The sequence below is a fragment of the Chiloscyllium plagiosum genome, unplaced genomic scaffold (assembly GCF_037043375.1).
Source record: "Chiloscyllium plagiosum isolate Xiang-an unplaced genomic scaffold, Cpla_swu_hap1 HiC_scaffold_2, whole genome shotgun sequence".
NCBI lineage: Eukaryota > Metazoa > Chordata > Chondrichthyes > Orectolobiformes > Hemiscylliidae > Chiloscyllium > Chiloscyllium plagiosum.
The window spans coordinates 125034356-125054750 of NW_028270140.1; the positions used below are offsets into that span (position 1 = coordinate 125034356).

Genomic DNA, 20395 nt, shown 5'->3' on the forward strand with positions numbered 1-20395 from the left:
ATGTATGGAATGTGATGTCAAAGGAACTGGTGGAGGCTAGTACAATTACAACAACATTTAAAAGGCATCTGGATGGGTACATGAATAGGAAGGGTTTATAGGGAGATGGGCCAAGTGCTGGCAAATGGGACTAGATTAATTTAGGATATCTGGCTGGCATGAACGAGTTAGACCGAAGGGTCTGTTTCCATGCTGTACATTTAACATGTTGGGATCTGAACTCAGTTGGGAGGTCCTTGCTCTGTGTTGTTGTGGTTAGGTTTGGATTGTATAGTTAAGTTTTAAATTGGTTGTAAGAGGCACTGTTCAATTTTCTGAACGTGTGTTGATGGAATTCATAAAAGTATCAAAACGTTACAGCATAGTAGGAGGCCATTCAGCCCATCATTCTATGGGCATTGTAAAACGATATAAACACAATAGACCCCTCAAGTAAACACAGGAACATAGGAACTAGGAGCAGGAGTAATCCATTCAGCCCTTTCAGTCAGCCCCACCATTCAATCAGATCACAGCTGACCTTCTCTTCACAGCACTTTCTTGCACTATCCTCATATCCCTTAAATATTTTTAAAAACAATTTATAAAAATGCACAGTAACATTGACATTCGTCAAACACAGTGTAAATCTGAAGCAAATTACTGCAGATGCTGGAATCTATACTGAAAACAGGAAATGCTGTAAATTACAGTGAATCAAAGCAGTAAGAATGGACAGAGACAAACTATTGTTTTGAGTCTAGGTGAGTCTTCAACAAAGCTCTAATGAACAGTCATTTAGACTCGAAACATTAGTTTACTCTCTCTCCATGGATGTTGTCAGACCCACTGTGATTTCCAGCATTTCTTGATTTCAGTGCAAATCAGGATCTCTGCTTCTACCCCAAAAAGCTGTTAAGCACCTAATCAGGTGGATATTTCAACACAAAGACTGATATTTTTGTTATACAGGAATACTAAGAGTTACAAAGCCAATGAAGGTGAATCTATTAAGATATTGACCAGTCATAATCTAATTGAATGTCAGCTACGCTCAATAGGTGGAATGACCTACTTCTGTTACTACATTCGTAAACATCCAAATTAAGAGGATAAAGTGAAATGACTCAACCATACGCCTACCTTTAGATCTTACATTTACAATAACAGGCCAGACATTGCTCCAAGGAACAGTAATGTAATGGAAATCAAACCTGATAGTTAGGAGTGCAGCTACAGTTAAACGTGTAAACCTGAAAGTTGCTATGCAGCACACACTATTCTTCCATAATTTTGTGAAGTCAGCATTGTTCAGCACATTTAAATAAGGTGCTTCGAACAAGGTAACAGGGCACTCCCAACAGATACAATCTCACCAGAAAAGCTGTTAGACTTATCAATTTCAGTCTACTACTCTAAAGGCCTAGGTAAATATTAAGACAGCTAATTAAACTGAAAGCTATATTTCACAAGTGTGGGATTTCATTCCTTCAGTTAATTGTTAGGAATAAATGCTAATTACCTTACTTGCCCTTTATTTTCTTTCTCTACCTTTATTCCATTTTCTGTGCCTACTTTGATAGACAATTCAATATTCTATACTTCATGGGTTCATGTGCTCTTTATTGTCAATTTTCTGATTGGATTGTTTAATTTCTTCCTCTGTTAAACACAGGTCTCAGATGCCCATAGGGAGCATTGTACCCTTTGAATGCCTAACATGCAGCAGTCCAGTACAAAACCTCAAGGACATTAAACAAGCGAGAACAAGTCTCAATAAAAAGCAAGTCCAAACCAAACCCCAATTACAGTAAACACTTTCTCAAAACATGTTACTTCTTTTAAACTTCAAGCTTCAATTTTAAACATCGGCTCGGTGGAGCGGCACTGCTGCCTCACAGCACCAGGGATCTGGATTTGATTCCAACCTCCGCAACTGTCTGTATGGAGTTTTCACATTCTTCCTGTGACTGCATGGGTTTCCTCCAGATGCTCTGGTTTCTTCCCACAGTCCAAAGATGTGTGGGTTAGATGGATTGGATTGGCCGTGGGAATTGTAGGGATGGGGTGAGGGAGTGGGTCTGGGTGAGATGCTCTTCGGAAAGTTGGTGTGGACTCAATGGGCTGAATGGCCTGCTTCCACACTGTAAGGATTCGATGATTCTACTCTGGGGTTTCCGTGTCCAAAGTTACCAATATATATAAAAATGAGCATTAAGGAGCAAAATTTAAATAACCAAAAAAGTCAAATATGACTAAAAAAGTACTAAAAACACACACCCTAACAATTAACAGTACACACAATCATTATTTGTATATATTAGTGATATGTGAAATACTCTCATCAGTTTATAATAAAAGAAATCTCCTCAACAAATGACATATTTAGAGGTCAATGCGGACTCGAGCAACCCAAGATCAGACTTCAGAAACTCTCAGGAGCTGAAATCTGGTTATTTCCGACCAGGTCAGAAATGGGAATATATTGAAGTAGTACTGCAATATTTTGACAAGGAAGGAGAGAAGAGAAAAGAAAGGAAAAGCTGGAATATGTGCTAAAGCCCCATGGAAATGAAACAATCTGGGCGGTATGGTGGCACAGTGGTTAGTACTGCTGCCTCACAGCGCCAGAGACCCGGGTTCAATTCCTACCTCAGGCGACTGACTGTGTGGAGTTTGCACATTCTCCCTGTGTTTCCGTGGGTTTCCACCGGTTTCCTCCCACAGTCCAAAAATGTGCAGGTTAGGTAAATTGGCCATGCTAAATTGCCCGTAATGTTAGGTGAAGGGGTAAATGTAGGGGAATGGCTTTGGCGGGTCAGTGTGGACTTGTTGGGCCGAAGGGCTTGTTTCCACACTGTAAGTAATCTAATCTTAAAAAAAAACTTATAACAGCAATGATGACAGCTGGCAATGAAAACTTTACCATCAAATCATCCAATTGGTAAGGTCACAACAGGTAACAGTGTTGACATGGAGGAGATATATTTCATGATATTACTAATCTTCTAAAGAAAGTGAGATGGATCAAGTTAAAACTTCCTGACTACTCCAAGTTTTTAAATGCATCAAATAAAGAGCACAGAAATAGACGTTCCCAACTGGTCCATGCTGCTGTTAATGTTCCACAAGTGTCTCCTCCCACGATATCAGATTACACTCTATTTCATTCTTTCTTGTTTACATGTCTACTTTGAATACTACAGAATCGTGGAGCACAGAAGACAGCCATTCGCCATATAATTGCTCAGCCAGCTTTTCTAATTAGCAAACAAGTTAGTCCCTATCTGTCCCTACAATGTAGTTCTGCAAATTTTTCAAGTGTACACATGAGTGCACAATTCCACTTTGCAAGTCAGTACTGAATCTGCTTACTCCACCCTTTAAAGACAAAGCTATTTACCCCAACCACTCCATGTGACAAGTTCTATATTCTAATCATTGCTTGAAGTTTCTTCTGAACCCTCCTAGTGTTTACTAGCAACAAATGAATTTGAATTTAAAAACAGAAAAAAATAGTAAATTAGTACTAAAACCAATCTCAAGTGTTAGGTCAATTGAATTAAGAGACATTCAATTAAGGGACCAATTTGAAAGTAGACTGGATATAGTTGCCAGCATATTCCTGATGTTTTTAATAAGATCGCGAGTGTGGTGCTGGAAAAGCACAGCAGGTCAGGCAGCATCTGAGGAGCAGGAGAATTGACGTTTCGGGCATAAGCCCTTCATTCCTGAAGGGCTAACGCTGCTTTATCTGACAGTTACTAAATAGATTTTATCGCAAGCTTCATAGCCAAGTACAACACACCATTTCACAGCAACAATGACCACAGAGTAATTTGACAATTCAATTCATCCGAAAAATCTTTGCTTTTGAATCACAGCCGCTAACCAGCTTCCAAAACCCAATGGAAAAGTTTTGCTTTGCTGTTGTTAGTTTTGCTTCTTCCTCTTTCCCTGAAAGTGTGAACTCCTTACTCAGGCATGGAGCTCCCCAGATGCTTAACAGCCTGCAGTCTACTATCCCAACTGTTAATTTTGTTTTCATTAACAAGGAACAAAGTATTTCCTACAACAGCCAACAAAACATGGAAACAATTCAATCTGCAAGATCCAGGAAGGAGCCTGTGGTCCCAATAATAATTTAATATGCAAAATGTGACATTTAAAGATTTTAGCAATGCAATTGTATCAAAGTCATCCCTCTAACGAGGAACAGGATGCTTATTGCATGCCGATAGTATCCAGGCATAAAAGCCACAAAAGGTTTTTATAGCATTTGGTAGCAATGGTGTCTCACTGCATTCCTCTAGCAGTAAAATTTATTTGGGGAGGGGGGTGGAAAGGGGTAGAAGGGATAAGGCTGGTTGTGGGAAGAAAAGGCTTGGAGGATGCCTATTGAAAACTGACAACAACCTAGCACGTGAACAGCATTATTTTCTTGATCAATAACACAGAGTGATTTGCAAATATATTCAAAAATAACACATGACTATATAAGCCACAAGTCCTGATCAACAGGAACCAGATACCTCAGGATAACCACAATAATCTGTCTGTGTTATTGTTATTCGCCATACCTATTGAACATGGGCATTGCTGGCAAAGCCAACATTTCATGCCTAACATTATGCCATCAGGGGATTGTTGTGAGCTACATTTTAAAACTGCTGCAGACTGTACATTAAGGTATTCTGAGTACTTTTTAGGAATTGATGGGGTCAAAGACGCTGAGGGAATGTAATGCTGGAAAAGCACAGCAGGTCAGGCAGCATCCGAGGAGCAGGAGAATCGATGTTTCGGGTATAAACTCTTCATCAGGAATGAGGTTTGTGGGCCAACAGGGCTGAAAAATAAATGGGAAATGGGTGGGGATGGGGGTAAGGTAGCTGGGAATGTGATAAGTAGATTAAAAGTGGGGGTGAAAGTGATCGGTCAGAGAAAAGGGTGGAGTGGCAAGGTGGGAAGGAAGATGGGCAGGTCAAGAGTGTGGTGTCGAATTGGAGGCTTGGGACTGGGATAAGGTGAGGGGAGAGGAAATGAGGAAACTGGTGAAATCCACATTGATCCAGTGTGGTTGCAGGGTCCCAAGGCGGATCATGAGGCATTCTTCCTCCAGGCATCGGATGGTTAACGTTTGGCGATGGAGGAGGCCCAGGACCTGCATGTCCTTGACGGAGTGGGAGGGGGAGGTAAAGCTGGACTCTGCAAGATGGCAGCGATTCTATAGAACTGCTGTAGACAGCTCTGCCTAACAGCCAAGGCATACTGGTGTTTTTTGCCACCCCTGGCCAACTTATGTGGTGGAATTATTAGTTTAAAACCTTACAGAACATATATTTGTTAATATTTGGGAGTGGGAAGGATGTCAAAGGGAAAAGGAGCAAACAAACAGCAGCAGGGAGGACACTCCCCTGCAACACCTACAACACCAGAGACTGCAGCAGCAGCAGCCTCTCCTGAACCCCCCCGGGGCCCTGACAGACTCTCAGGAATTGGCTGCAGCGATGGAGAGACTTACCTTGAAAGCTGCGGCTGTGGTTGAGGAGATCTGTGGGGAGACTCATGCCCAGGTCCTACCTGTCACATCCATGCTGCAGAAGCATGAGCAGAAGATCCAGGGCCTCGGAGAGAGGCTGGAGGAGGTGGAGGGTCGAACTAAGGCTTTGGAAGCTGCGATGGAGTCCTCAGCCAGTCGGATCCAGGTGCTGGAACGAGAGGTGCGAGACCATATCAACGACCTCGATTTGCGAGGTCGGAAGATAAATCTCCAAATTGTCAGGCTCCCTGAAGGTGATGAAGGTTAGCAGCCAATGAGCTTCTTTGAAAGCAGGCTGATGAAGCTTTTGGGCCTTCCCATCAAGTCCAGCAGGCTGCAGATTGAAAGGGCTTATCGGGTTACAAAGGCCCAGTGCAGCGCCCCCGCTTGGTCCTAATACACTTCCATTCATATAAGGACAAGCAAAAAGTGATAGAAGCTTCCAGATCCCTGGGAAAAGATCCACAGGCCCTGCTGTACAAGGGGTCAAAATTCATGGTTTTCCAGGATATCTCTGCAGCTGTAATTCGAAAGAGGAAGTCTTTCAAAGAAGTTAAAAAGAGGCCGAGGAACCTGGGCCTCCAGTACTCCATGAGATACCCCGCAGTGCTCCGCTTCAGCCACGAGGACTCAGTTTATACATTTGACTCAGCGAATAAAGCTAAAAACTTCGTAGACCTTTAAAATAGACGGATTGGCCTGAAGAATACAGTTAATGTTTGTTCTCTTTTCTATCTTTCCCCATGTTTTCCCTTCCGTTTTTTATTCCTTTCTTTCTGCCTAATAATTTCCTTTTTGGAAAGGGGGGGGAGAAACCTTGGAATAAGTTGTTCCTTTTTTTTTAAATAACTGGATTTTCTGATGGGAAATTTTGTGGATGTTCTTTGTTGTCTCTCACCCTTTTTTTTGTTTGTTTGTTCTGTTTCTCTTTTAGTCACAAGTCGGGGTGACATGAAGCCAGGGATGGGTGGAGTGCTCATCCTGACTTGGTCTTTTTTCTGTTGATTTAAGGATCATCTCCTTGTTTTTTTTTCTCGCCCAAGGCTGGGGCACAGTCCGGGTTTGAAGAAGCTGTAAAAGGAGGGGATGGTAGGGTGAGTGCCCCCTATGGGCAGGGGGAAGAGTCTTCCATTCAAGGTTTTATAGTTGTTTTTTGTAGTGTTTTGGTAGTAATAGTTGTTTATAATTATGATAGAGTAGTTTTTGTATATGTAGTTCTTTGACTCTATGAGTCTTTATTTACTTATGCTGGGCGCTTTGTAAGCAGGGTTCTCCCTCCGAGGGGTTGAAGGGTCTCTGAAAGGGGATATGGCTAAGTGTCTTATTAAGTGGTGCACCTGGAACATTAAGGGAAGTCATTCGCCTGTTAAAAGGAAAAAAGTGCTTTCTAGCCTTAAGACGGAAAGGGTTGATATCGCTTTGTTGCAGGAAACCCATCTTGATGATGGGGAACACCCAAAATTACAACAGCGGGGTTATGGCCAGGTATTCTTTTCATCCTTTACTACTAAAAGTAGGGGAGTGGTGGTACTTATCCAGAAAACACTTCCGTTCACATTATTAGAGCAGGTGAAAAATGAGCAGGGATGGTTTGTGATACTTAAAACCCTGAATCATGGGGAGGAATATGAAATTTTAAATGTCTACTGTCCTCCAGCACATGCCCTCAAAATTTTGATTAGTGCTTTCTCTAAGTTGAGTGCTTTTGGAACACAGAACATTATTATGGGGGGGGGGGGGATTTTAATTGTCTTGTGGATCTGACAGTGGGGACAGGATGCTTTGTGGGCCCCCAACTATTTCTTCGCAAACCAAGCAGGTGGTTGACTTATGCGAGGAGTTGGGGCTAGTGGATATTTGGAGATGTCTTCACCCTACCTGCAGGGACTTCACCTTTTTTTCAAACCCACATAAATGTCACACGAGGATTGACCTCTTTCTGGCTCCCTCAGCCTTTCTGGATTCGATTATGGGTTGTAAAATTGGGAATATAGCTATCTCTGATCACATGGTAGTATAGTTAGAGGTTAAGGCCAAGAATGAGGGACTAGGTTTGCGGCACTGGCATTTGGACCCTTTTCTCCTTAAGGATTCCAAATTTGTGGAATACCTTTTGAAGGAGTTTCAGGAATTCTTGACTATCAACTCAGGCATGGCTAGTAGTCCGTCCATGCTAAGGCCTTTGGTAGGGGATTAGCTATTTCCTATTCAGCTAGCTGGAAACGACAGAAGGGGGAGCAGCAGCATCTACTTGAGACGCGGTTGAAAGCCACCGAGTGGCACATTTTGCGCGGCATGCAGTGACTAAGCTACAGCGGATCACAGCCCTCCAGGCTGCCTTGAATTCAATACTGACAAAAAGCAAAGAAAGAACTTGCTTTTGCGAGACAAAGGCTGTTCAAATATGGGGATAAGTCAGGGTAGTATTTAGCAAACCTGACTAGGAAAAAGCGTGCTCCCCAATCCATCACTGCAATCAGAGACAGCGCCGGGGTCCTTACATACAATGCTATAAAGATTAATGAGGCTTTTCAGAGTTTTTACTCTGAATTGTATTGGTCTGAAGGTTGCGAGGACAGGAGGGCTAAAATGGAGACTTTTTTTTTTTAAGAACTTGGACCTCCCAGGGGTAACCTTGGAACAGACCACTCTCCTTAATGCCCCCTTGACAGTTCAAGAAATACAGGAGACAGCTAGGCAACTTCAGAGGGGGAAAGCGTCTGGCTCTGATGGTCTCCTGGGTGAGTTTTATAAGGAGTTTATAGGGATTCTGTCAGGGCCTATGTTGGAGATGTACAATCACGCCTATATGCATGAATGTCTATTACCATCTTTGAGAAAAACTAATATTTCCTTAATTCTGAAGAAGGGGAAGGTTCCTGAGGATTGTGCCTCATCCAGGCCTCTTTCTCTATTAAATTCAGATTTTAAGATTCTGTCCAAGATCCTGGCGCTGAGATTGGAAAGGGTGTTGCCCCATATTATTAAAGAGGACAAGACGGGCTTTATAAGGGGCCGTAGGTCCTCTAATAATATTAGAAGGTTGCTGAATATGGTCTGACTTTGTCAGCAACGATCGCTTCAGGGGTTGGTGATTTCCTTAGATGCAGAGAAAGCATTTGATCGGGTGGAATGGGTCTGTTTCCTTGCTGTACACCTCTATGACTCTATAACAGTTTGGGTTGGTTGGGGTCTTTGCTAGGTGGGTGGAAGTTTTATATCACCACCCTCTGGCGCAGTCATCACCAACGAGGTGAAGTCTGGGAATTTTACGATTGGTAGGGGTAGTCGGCAAGGCTGCCCCCTCTCACCGTTGTTGTTTATGTTGGTAATAGAGTCGCTGGTAGAGGCCATTCGTCAGAACGTCCACATAACCGCTCCAGAAGTGGGATCGAGGACACACAAGATTACACTGTATGTGGATGATGTCTTTCTGTTTTTATCGAACCTCCGTACCCCATTTGATACAATGTATCAATTCATTTGGGCCTATTTCAGGATATAAGATTAACTTGGCAAAATCGGAGGCTGTGCCTTTGGGGAACCTTAAGGATGTGCCAGAAGTTGAAGGTGGCCCTAAGTTCCCTTTTAAGTGGTCACGGGCAGGGTTCCGATACCTAGGCATTTTTATTACCCCCAAATTTGATGTGTTATTTTGGACTAACTTTGCTCAGTTGCTCGACATCAGGCAAGATCTCCAGAGATGGGAGGCTCTTCCAATTTCATGACTGGGCTGAATACCTCTCATTAAGATGAATGTTCTTCCTTGTTTGCTTTATACCATGCGTATGCTCCCTATAATGTTTCCCAGGTCAAGCTGCAGAAGCTTATGGGATGGTTTGGTTCCTTTGTCTGGCATCGTGGGTGACCCCTCATGAAACTTACTAAATTGCAGTTGCCTCATGGAGGGAGTGGAGTTGATTTCCCAGACATCGTGAGGTATCAATTGAGTTCCTTGCTGTCCTTTGTGATTGGGTAGGTAACGATCCAAACTCAACATGGCTGGATATCGAGGCCTCCCAGGCAAAGTGCCCTCTTATTAACCTGATGTTCATAAATAAGATGAGGACAGTTATGGACCATTGCCAGAACCCCATTGTCACTAGTACAGTCAAGGCATAGAGGGCAATGTGTCAGAGTGAGGGTTGTTTATCGAAGACTTTGCCACTTACACCTACAGTTGGCCTGCCAGGGTTCCGACCAGGGATGATGGACTCGAGGTTCAAACTATGGGCAGCGACAGGAGTTTCTAGTTTGGGAGACTTGTCTGAGGGGGAGGTTATGATATCTTTTGAGCAACTGAGCCGCAAATACGGGTTGCCCAGCAGAGATCTTTTCCACTTTTTTCAGGTTAGGGATTTCATCCAGAAGAAGACTACACTTCTCACTAAGCCCTATAAACCCGATACAGAGAGGTTGTTGCTACGTTCCACAAGCACCCTTTCAGTTAGTGCCCTCTATCGCCTGCTGGGTGGCAGGGTCTGGCAGAATATTAACCGGTTATGAGAGGTCTGGGAGCAAGAGCTAGGAGTGGAGATCTCTTCTGAAACATGGGAGAGCATATGGGAGAATACTTGAAAGATTTCAATCTGTAATAGGACATGTGCTACGCACAGGGCTCATCTAGCACCAGACCATCTGGCGAAGTTTAAAAAAGGGGCATCTTGTGTGTGCCCCAAATGTAAAATAAGTGTAGGTACTCTTACCCATTGCTTTTGGACATGCCACAGGCTCAGTGTTTATTGGAGCGCTGTGGCTGGACAGATTGGAAGGGTAATGAGGACTGAAGTCAAAATCGATCCGTTATCTCTCCTCTTAAGTCTACCGAATTTACCATCTTTAGACGGGCATGGGAAGAAACTATTTAATATTCTTGCATACTGTGCACGGAAGAACATTCTGATGAACTGGGTGTCTGAGAACCCGCTGGACTTGCTGGGATGGCAGAAATTAATTATGGACCACATTCCCTTGGACTTTTTTATAAACATGGTGCACCACACAACAGACTATTTTTATAAGATATGGTAGCCCTACTTGAATTATTTGGATATAGATTTGTCAGTTATCTTAACTAGAGCATTTGTTTAATCAGGACGGTTAGATTTGTCAAGCCCTGGGCCCTGGAGGGGGGTCTCCGGGTATACATACACAATGCTCCCGTTCCTTTGTTTGGGAGCTTTGTGCCGTGCTTAGCTGTTCTGTATTTTGTGGGGTTTTTTGGGTTTTTTTTGCTTTTCTTTTTTTTTGATGTTGCTTTGCACAATGTTAGGGTTTGTTTTGTATTATAGAGTAGGTTAGTAGTTAGTAGACAGTAGTTGTATTGTAACTTGTGTTTTTTTTAATTATACTGATATTTTTATTGATTGTATTTTTCAATAATTGTATATGTTTGTAAAGTTAATGAAAAGCTTGCGAATAAGTACATTTACAAAAAAAAGAGTGTTCAGCCATGGGGCTGTGGAGTTGGTGGGTGCGGGTGTCCCAGAGATGTTAGCTGAAATGATCTGCAAGTTGGCGTCCTGTCTCCCTGTTGTACAGGAGACCACATTGGGTGCAACGGATACTGTAGATTACTTTGGTGAAGGTACAGATAAATTTCTGTTGGATATGGAAGAATCCTTTGGGGCCTTGGACGGAGATGAGGGAGGAGGTGTGGGCGCAGGCTTTGTACTTCATGTGGTGGCAGGAGAAGGCGCTGAGAGTGAAGTAGGGTGTGAGCTGGAGGGGGGGTGGGGGGGGGGGGGGGGGGGGGGGCGCGGGCGGTATGGATCTGACAAGGAAATCGTGGAGGGAATAGTCTCTCCAAAACACAGATGGGGTGGGGAGGGAAGTATCTCTCTGGTGGTGGAGTCCATTTGTAGGTGGCGGAAATTGCAGAGGATGATGTAATGTATACGGAGGTCAGTGGGGTGGAAGGTGAGGACCAGCAGGGTTCTGTCCTTGTTGCAGTTGGAGGGGTGGAGGTACAGGGAGTGGCGGAGATGCGCTGGAGAGCATCAATGGCCACGTGGGAGGGGAAATTGCGGTCTTTGAAGGAGGAGGCCATCTTGTGTGTTACCCACCCTTGCTCTCTTCATTTCCAACTGCCACTGTGACAAAGACCACTTCTACCTGTCCACACCCACTCCAGCCTCTCACCCACGCATGTGCAGCCCTCCATTCCTTCCGCTCCAACCCAACATCACCAAACTTGCAGACAAGAAGGGTGCAGTGGTAGTTTGGCGCACTGACCTGTACACCGCTAAAGCCTGGCGCCAACTCATGGACAACTCCTCCTACTGCCCCCTCAACCACAATCTCACTTAATTTCCTAGGCACCACAGTACTGCAACTGTCACAGGACCGCAACAGGAAAGTTAAACAAAATATTTTTATTCAAAACTGAAGGAAACATTTCTACACAAAAGCCAGCATCTTTTGCAGACTTTCTGCAGCCTGTAAGGATAGGTATGTACAAAACCTGAATTCTAGAGCTGACTCCATCACAATTCATGGCCTCCAGGATTTCTCAACGGCGGGATACCAATGGCTGTGAGTGGGCCCGGCAGTGCAACATTAGTCGTGCCATCGGGTTCCCGGCAGCTTCTGCACTGAGGAGGCGGTCAGGCAAGTTTGGGTCCAGTGCAGTACCCAGCAGCATCAGTGGCGTCTGCATTGGCAAGGTCCAGTGAGGACTCACGGTGAGGAGGGGGTCAGGGCAACAAGATGGTGCCAAAGAGTGGGCGACAGCAAAGGGGGACTTGTTCCTAGCCCATGGCAGAGCACTTAACAAGAAGGACTATTAAAGTGACTAGTTCACTTCTTCATTTTTCTGCCTTTATATTCTATGTTTTGGTTTAGCTTTAGGATGGCGCCAGAGCGTAGCAACAGTATGCTGTACTTCTCACTGTATTTTGTAACAAGATACACGTGACAATAAAATAGAGGGTTCCGAGGCCGATCACACCCACTGTGCTGTTATTTCTTATGCGTCTGTGTGCTAGTGGACCAGGATACATCCAGAAATAGTTATGGAGCGATTTAGGATATCAGCTACAAAGGTGAGATTCTGGGATAGAACTTGGTCAGGCTGTCATTTCACTAGTTTGTGGGAGAGCTCTTCCAATTTTGTCTCAAACGTGGGGTGCTGGAAAAACACAGCAGGTCGGGCAGCATCATAGGAGTAGGAGAATCGATGTTTCGGGCATTAGCCCTTCATCATAAATGGGGGAAGGGGGCTGAGAGATAAATAGGAGGATGGGGTTGGGGTTGGGGGAACAGTACCTGGGAAGGCACCTGACACCTAGAGGAAGAACACCTCATCTTCCACCTTGGGAGCCTCCAACCACATGGCATCAACATTGATTTCACCAGTTTCCTCATCTCCCCTCCCCCACGTCATCCTCAATCGAACCCTCCAACTCCGTATTGCCTTCTTGACCTGTCCATCCTCCTTCCGCTCTATCCACTCCACCCTCCCCTCCGACCTATCACCATCACACACCCCCACCTGCATCTACCTATTGCCTTCCCATCTACCTTCCCCCCCCTCCAACCCCACCCTCCTATTTACCTATCAGTCCGTTCCCTCCACTCCACATTCCTCATGAAGGGCTTATGCTCAAAACGTCAATTCTCCTGCTCCTCAGATGCTGCCTGACCGGCTGTTCTTTTCCAATGCCACACTTTTTGACTCTGATCTCCAACATCTGCAGTCCTCACTTTCTCCTAGTCCCAATTTTGTCTGCCTCACATTATCCTGGAAGGCCAAGGTGCCTCAAAACATTTGTCTCATGCTGCTTCTTATGCAGTAGCAACTTGAGTGGTGCTGTTGAGAGGAAAGATACTGCAAAGTGTTACGTGAGCCACCGTGCCAGTGTGATGTGAAGAACATAGATCTTACATCGAAAGACTGACCAATCGTATCAAACAGCATATCCCTTTGACTCTTTGCAATAGAAAAAGGTACTGACTGTATCTAATCAGAGTTAAAAAAGTGTGGTGTTGGAAAAGCACAGGTCAGGCAGCATCTGAGGAGCAGCTTTTCAAGCTCCACACTTTATGACTCTGACTTTCAAGCATCTGCAGTCATCACTTTCTCCCTATATCTAACCACTGAGCAGAGATTTTCCTGCACCTTGCTCTCTATGTAGTCTAATCTACAATAGGGAGACAGGACACCAACTCGCAGAATGTTTCAGGGAACATCTCTGGGACACATGCACCCAACAAACCCACCGCCCTGTGGCCGACCACTTTACCTCCCCCTCCCACTCCGCCAAGAAATGCAAGTCCTGGGAGTCCTTCACTGCCAAATCCAAGCCACCTGACGACAGGGGGGAAAACATCTCATCTTCCGCCTTGGGACCCTCCAACCACATGACATTAATGTTGACTTCACTAGTTTCCTTATGTCCCCTCCCCCCAGAGAGAGAAAGAGAGACCGAGAGTAGCTTTCACTTGTCATTTCTACTGTATACAACTGATACAGTAAAAAAACTAAGGCAGCATTCCTCCAGAACCGAGGGTGCTACATGGACAGCACAAATCACACAATTGTACGTTGCATAAAGTGCAGAAGTGCAAAACACGCAAGTTACAGTGTAATAGAAAAATTATAAACAATAAACCATTCTACTAGCAGCAAATTGAAGTCATGCAAAGAAATTCCAATGGGAAAGAGTCCAATCATACTGTGTTGAGGATTGTGATGGCTGGCTTGGGGGAAGAAACTGTTGCACAGTCCGGCAACTGTAGTGATAGATGAACAGAATTTGGTGCAAGTTAGGACATGGGCAATAGAGTTTAGAATGATGTGAAGTTTATGGAGGATTGAATTGGGATACTGTTTTGAAACAGTCACATGTAAAGGTTTGACTGAGGACTTTGGTAGGTGAGAAGCCAATTCAGGTACAAGCTCAGGGTGTGATTAAGTTTAATTAACTTGGTTAATTAAAAAAAACTATATGTTACTTTAGAAATCTTAGTCATAAATTAATGTTTGGATTATGGTTTTAATTCAATCTTATGCATCAAGTTTTAAGAATTTACAGCAAAAAGAAATTCTATCCCACCAACATTGGGATAGAATTTATGCTGGTCATTCATGATCCTAATATTTCACTGACATATCACATTTGTTTTATTTGGTGAAATGAGTGGAATTCAGCCAATGGACACTGATGGTGAATAGTCACAGCCCTATACTAGATGCAACACCTTTTTGCAGTCAATTTGCATGCACTCTGCAATCACGGCAAACTAAAAATGCAGACTCTGGTTTTGTAAAAAACAACAATATCCACTTTCCTAACACTTAATACAAACCACAAGCAGGAAGGTGGTTGGTGCATCAGCTGTGGTTAAAATTAGAGTTTCAAGCAGCAGGAAGCAGTGCAATGTGCATATCAACTGTAAACGCAGCTGCTACAGTAACTGTCTGGAAACTTACATCACTCTTAGGCCAAGAAAATACTGCATATCAGAACACACCAAGTATAGGAATTGACAAAGCACATTCTGTAAGAGGGTGAAAAATCACAGGTTCACGATGGGAAATTGTGCTTTGATTATTTACCTTCCTTACCCTGACTTGTTTCCTTCCATTTTCAGTAGGACTGCTTTAATTTTTATCAGCAATATAACTAATTTACTGGTGGAGGTTAGAAATAGACTGGGACTGCCATCACAACATCCCTTACAAATATTAAAATAAAACAAAGAACTGCGGATGCTGGAGAAACTCAGCCTGTCTACAGCATTTGTGGGAACAAAGCAAATTTAACCTTTCGAGTCCGGTAACTCCATCAAAACATCAAGTGAAAACGATCTTTTTTAAAAGAACTATTTCCCCCTCTTTCCCCATAGCCCTGCAATTGTTATTTCCTTTCAAGTATACCTAGATAATTTTGAATATTACTACCAAGCTTGTTTTTGCCACTCTTTCAGGCAGAGGATTCTAAAAATCATAAAAAACTCAGTTAAATCACGCTGAAAAGCAAGCCACATTACTGCAGCTTTTCTTCTAGCACTCGTCATTACAAACGCAAAAATATCCAACAATCAGAACAATTTATGCTACAGGAGAAGCGGATGGCGATTGCCAATGAGACCTGACTTGCCAATCAATCAATCAGCATCCTTTCCTCCTTTAGTAAAAGTTGTTGAGATTGTTTGGAAATCAGCAGCATGACTTCCTTTCATCAAAACTAAAATAAAATTCTCATCTCACTGCTCCTTTGATCACAATTATATTAAATCTATACTGTATCCTTGGGTAACCAGCACCTCTGTCACTTTCTCCCAATTTACTCAGCATGACCTCTTATAATATTGAGCAACTGCGTTCTATTTCACTTTTACTTTCTCTGTTCAAAAGAACAATCTCCATTCTCTCCCATAACTGAAATTTCTCATCTCTGACATTATTCTGGCAAATCTCAGTGCTCTTTTGAATTGCATTCTGAAGTGTAGTGGACAAGAAAGGACAAATACCCTTGCTGAGGAATGATGGACTCGGGGCTGATGGTCTGCCACAAGCAACTAACCTCCAACATATCTATTAGAACCAGGTAAACCAGCCAAAGGTCTGCAACTATTAACTAACAGCCTGATATATGCTGGATTTTCCTGCTCCTCAGATGCTGCCTGACCTGCTGTGCTTTTCCAGCACCACTCTAATCTAGACTCTGGTTTCCAGCATCTGCAGTCCTTGTTTTTACCCATATGCCAATGACTTTTTGAGAGGCTGATGTGAAGGATGAAATCACAGAAGTGACAAATTTTCATTATCTCAATCACAAATTAAAGGAGGAATTTTTCCAAAAACCCTCAAGAAAAGAAGTCCAAAATTAGTTTTTATTCTCAAAAGAGATGCAAGATGGAAAATCGGATCCACGGAAAGAAGAGGCTAGTTGGGTATCACATCTTTGGTCGCCTCAGCAAGGTGCTTACGAGGCATGAAATCACAAGTTTCCAAATGAGGGCAATCAATAACATTGAAAGAAAAGGCTATGCAGTACATGAGCAAATTCCATCGTTCATTTAAATCATGGCTTTGCAAGTAAGCACATTTCTCCAATCAATTCAAACTTTACTTACTAACTTAGTCACATTCTTTGCATCTGCATACAACTGTTGCAGAGAATGTAACACTGTTTTCCTTTGGTAGCTAAACTTTTAGAAATTAAGAGGAAGTTCTCAAGAATATCAACTTTTGGAACAGTTTCCCAAGAGTGAGATCAGACGTGCACCATTCCTCCCACAGACATTTAAAAAACACTATTGTATTTCTATAAGCAAATCATCATTAAGGTTCCTTTCTTTCAAAATTATAAAAACATTTGAAACATGAGACATGTCCTTTCTGATCCCTCCTAGTGCCAGGGTTGGAGATTTGAGCTACAGGGAGAGGCTGAATAGGCTGGGGCTGTTTTCCCTGGAGCATCGGAGGCTGAGGGGTGACCGTATAGAGATTTATAAATTCATCAGGAGCATGAATAGCGTGAATGGACAAGGTCTTTGCCCTGGGGTGGGGTAGGAGAAAGTGAGGACTGCAGATGCTGGAGATCAGAGCTGAAAATATGTTGCTGGAAAAGCACAGCAGGTCAGACAGCATCCAAGGAGCAGGAGAATCGACGTTTCTGGCATGAGCCCTTCTTCAGGCATTTCGGGCTTGAGCCCTCATTCCTGAAGAAGGGCTCATGCCCGAAACGTCGATTCTCCTGCTCCTTGGATGCTGTCTGACCTGCTGTGCTTTTCCAGCAACACATTTTCAGCCCTGGGGTGGGGTAGTCCAGAACTACAGGGCATAGGTTTAGGGTGAGAAGGCAAAGATATCAAAGGGACCCAAAGGACATTTCTTTCATGCAGAGGGTGGTGTGTGTATGGAATGAGCTGCCAGAGGAAGTGGTGGAGGTTGATACAATTACAGAATTTAAAAGACATCTCGATGGGTATGTGAATTGGAAGGATTTAGAAGGAAATGGGCCAAGTGCTGCAAAATGGGACTAGATTAGGTTGGGATATCTGGTCAGCATGGACGAGTTGGACCAAAGGGCCTGTTTCTGTGCTGTACATCTCTATGACTGTATGACCTGCCTGCTACGTAGCTAGGTTACTGAATCAAGCTGACTTCCTTGTGTCAGGATCATTTTAATAATTCTGGCCAACTTCAAAATAGCTTAGAGAGGTTTCCACAACAGAAGGAAATTTAAATGCACCTTGGCTCTTTGTTGAGCAATCAAAATCTAGTATTGCCATTAAAACCTTGGGAATTGTCACTGACCAGAAAATGAACTGCGCCAGCCACTTTTTCCCTCCTAATCAACTTGTTCAGAGATGTTATTACACACCTCTGGAGCAGGTGGATCTTGTACTCAGTTCTCCTGGCCTGTAGGTAGGAACACTACTATTGCACCACAAGAGCCCTACTTGCTATACAAATACGGTGGCTAGAAAAGCAGATTACCTGCTCAGAATCCTGCGGTGAGCACCTCCAGACACCCAAAACCTGTCCACCACCTACAAAGCACCACTTGTCTAGACGGATAATAAAAGCTCATCCAGCCTTGACACCCACATCCAGTGAAAGCATTTTTATCCAAGCTCTCTTGATATCTGTGTGTTCTTGTCATTCAGGAACTTATTAACATTTCCATCATCACTCCAGCCAGGGGCTGATTATTGCAGAGGGCATAGCCCCGGAATACCTGCACTAACAATATTTCATTTAGAAGGTGCAATCTGGTTTTCTTCAGTATTGTGCAATGGGTAGTACACATTCCAAATTCAATACCCTCCTTTCTTTTATCACACTGTTCTGCTTTAATAAACATGGGGGAACGGAATGAATGATGATGAGGAAATTGAGAGAAGGGGGCAGTACTGGTAATGCCCAGGCCTCCAAGAATTCCTGCGATTTCTGCAGCCCAGGCATATCCCACCACTTGGGGAGTTCCCCTCCAAGCCACACAACATGCTGGCATGAAACCACACTACTGTTCAACCACCAATGCTGGGTGGAAACCTCTGCAGCTTCCTCCCCTCATAGTGCTGTGCGTGTACAGGGAATATTATTGCTGATTAATGAGAGAGAGCTATCTTAACATGGCTCTTGAATCCAGAGGAAAAGCAGTGCCATAATCTCTTCCTATGCCAACATCGGGATCTGAAATAGACAGGCAGGAGGAACACAGCAAGCCAGGCAGCAACGGGAGGTGCAGAAGTCGGTCTTTCACGTGTAACCCTTCTTCAGGACACCCGAAACGTCCACTTCTGTGCTCTTCCAGCCTCCTGCTTGTCTACTTTGGATTCCAGCATCTGCAGTTTTTTTTAAAAGGTCTCTAACATCTGGATCTGGACAGGCAGCTGAATCAGCCATTTCCTCACGCAAGTGTTTACATCTGTCAATGTTCAGCGATGTGGCATTTTACTCACTCTGTGTCCCTCAGCTGGAGACACAGACGGCGGTTTGGATTTTTTTTTTCTCTAGCGTCTAAATTGCTGACTGGGTTGGCAGCATTTTGTCTACAGCACTGCAAACAATTTCTTTTTAAAAATAATTGACCAGCGAATGAACGAAAGCAGCAGCAGCAACACATCCGAATGTGTGTTTTGAAAAGTGACTGAAACCTAGTGTGTATGACTCAACCCCGGGAGCACCTTCCTGCCCCGGGAGTCAGTGAACAACTCGGAACCAGTCCAGCCTGTTATATATTAACCGCTGAGGGTGCGGCTCGACCGTAACCATTCGCCCCGTTTCCTGTTCAAAACAGAGCCACTTAAATGCTGTTAAATATGATGCTGGGGGAGATCTGAAAAGGTGCATAAGACAGTTCTCGTTCTTTAAACATTGACCCACCGGATACTATCTCCATTGCCCGGGAGTGAACAGAAGCTCCAGCCATCCCTACTCAGCCTGGGCATGTGCTAAACACGGTTGAAATGTCCCCGTCCCCTTTACAGGGTGATATACCGCGGATATAGGTGCAGGACCAACAATTTGTTGCAAACCTCAGGCTTAAAATTACTCAAAACAAAAGGCAGCAGCAAACACAAGATCGGACGGCGCAGATGAATATTGAATAATAAACAAGACTGCCCTCTGGGTTGAGTGGAAGAGTCCAGGCTGAAAGGCTCAGGGTCAGGTTTGTTCCAGCAGTACCAGCGGATCTTACCTGCGATACACAGCAGGGCAGGGACATCTCGGTCAGAGGCCGGAGCTACACAACCCACCGGGGGATCCGCCGAAGCTGCTCACCAAAGGCTGGGGAGGGGGGACGGGGAAATCTTACAGAGCGGCGAGGAGGTGCTGCCGCCTCACACTGTCCCACTACCTCCTGCCGATCATGGCCTGAGGGACGAGGTTAAATATGAGCCGGGGAGTTCCCGGGGCGGGAGGAGGGAAGATGTGCCGAGAAGCCGCCCCAGAAACACAAAGCAGCAACAGCAGTGTCCCTCTCTCTCTCTCTGAAACACACACACACAAGGGCAGGCGGAGCCCAGCTCCTGGTTCACTCCCTCTCTCCTGTCTATCCCTGTGTATTCTGTCCTGGATAACAATTCACTTCCGGAGACGTCAATTTCAGTGGCAGGTTTCGGTAGCTGTTAAAGGAAACTCCCTCTGATCATCTAGACACACACAAAAAACACCAGTTTGCCGCAGACTTCCCATTTCGCTTCATTAAGCAGGAGTTTGTGCTCGGATTAAATTGACCGTTCTTTTCCTTGTTGCTTTAGCTTGCATCTGACTGCGTATTCCTCTCCCAATATGCGACGGATCATTATTTTCCACACCGAAAACACCACTGATTCACCTGTAAAGCGCTTTCAAAAAGCCCCAAGGTCGAAAGGCACGTAAAACAAACCTGAAAAGTAGAGGGTAAATTCAGGGGA

At 44.1% G+C, this 20395-nt stretch overlaps 1 protein-coding gene across 1 annotated transcript in view; it reads right to left on the minus strand.

Moving 5' to 3' along the window:
- The window catches only part of serinc5 (serine incorporator 5), a 76303-nt gene extending 56302 nt beyond the window's left edge, over positions 1-20001 (minus strand). Inside the window, exon 1 of the mRNA XM_043706685.2 lies at positions 19678-20001. Coding sequence (XP_043562620.1) covers positions 19678-19704 — 27 coding nt within the window. The 5' untranslated portion in view covers positions 19705-20001. The remainder of the gene's footprint in view (positions 1-19677) is intronic.
- Between the last annotated feature and the right edge of the window lie 394 nt (positions 20002-20395).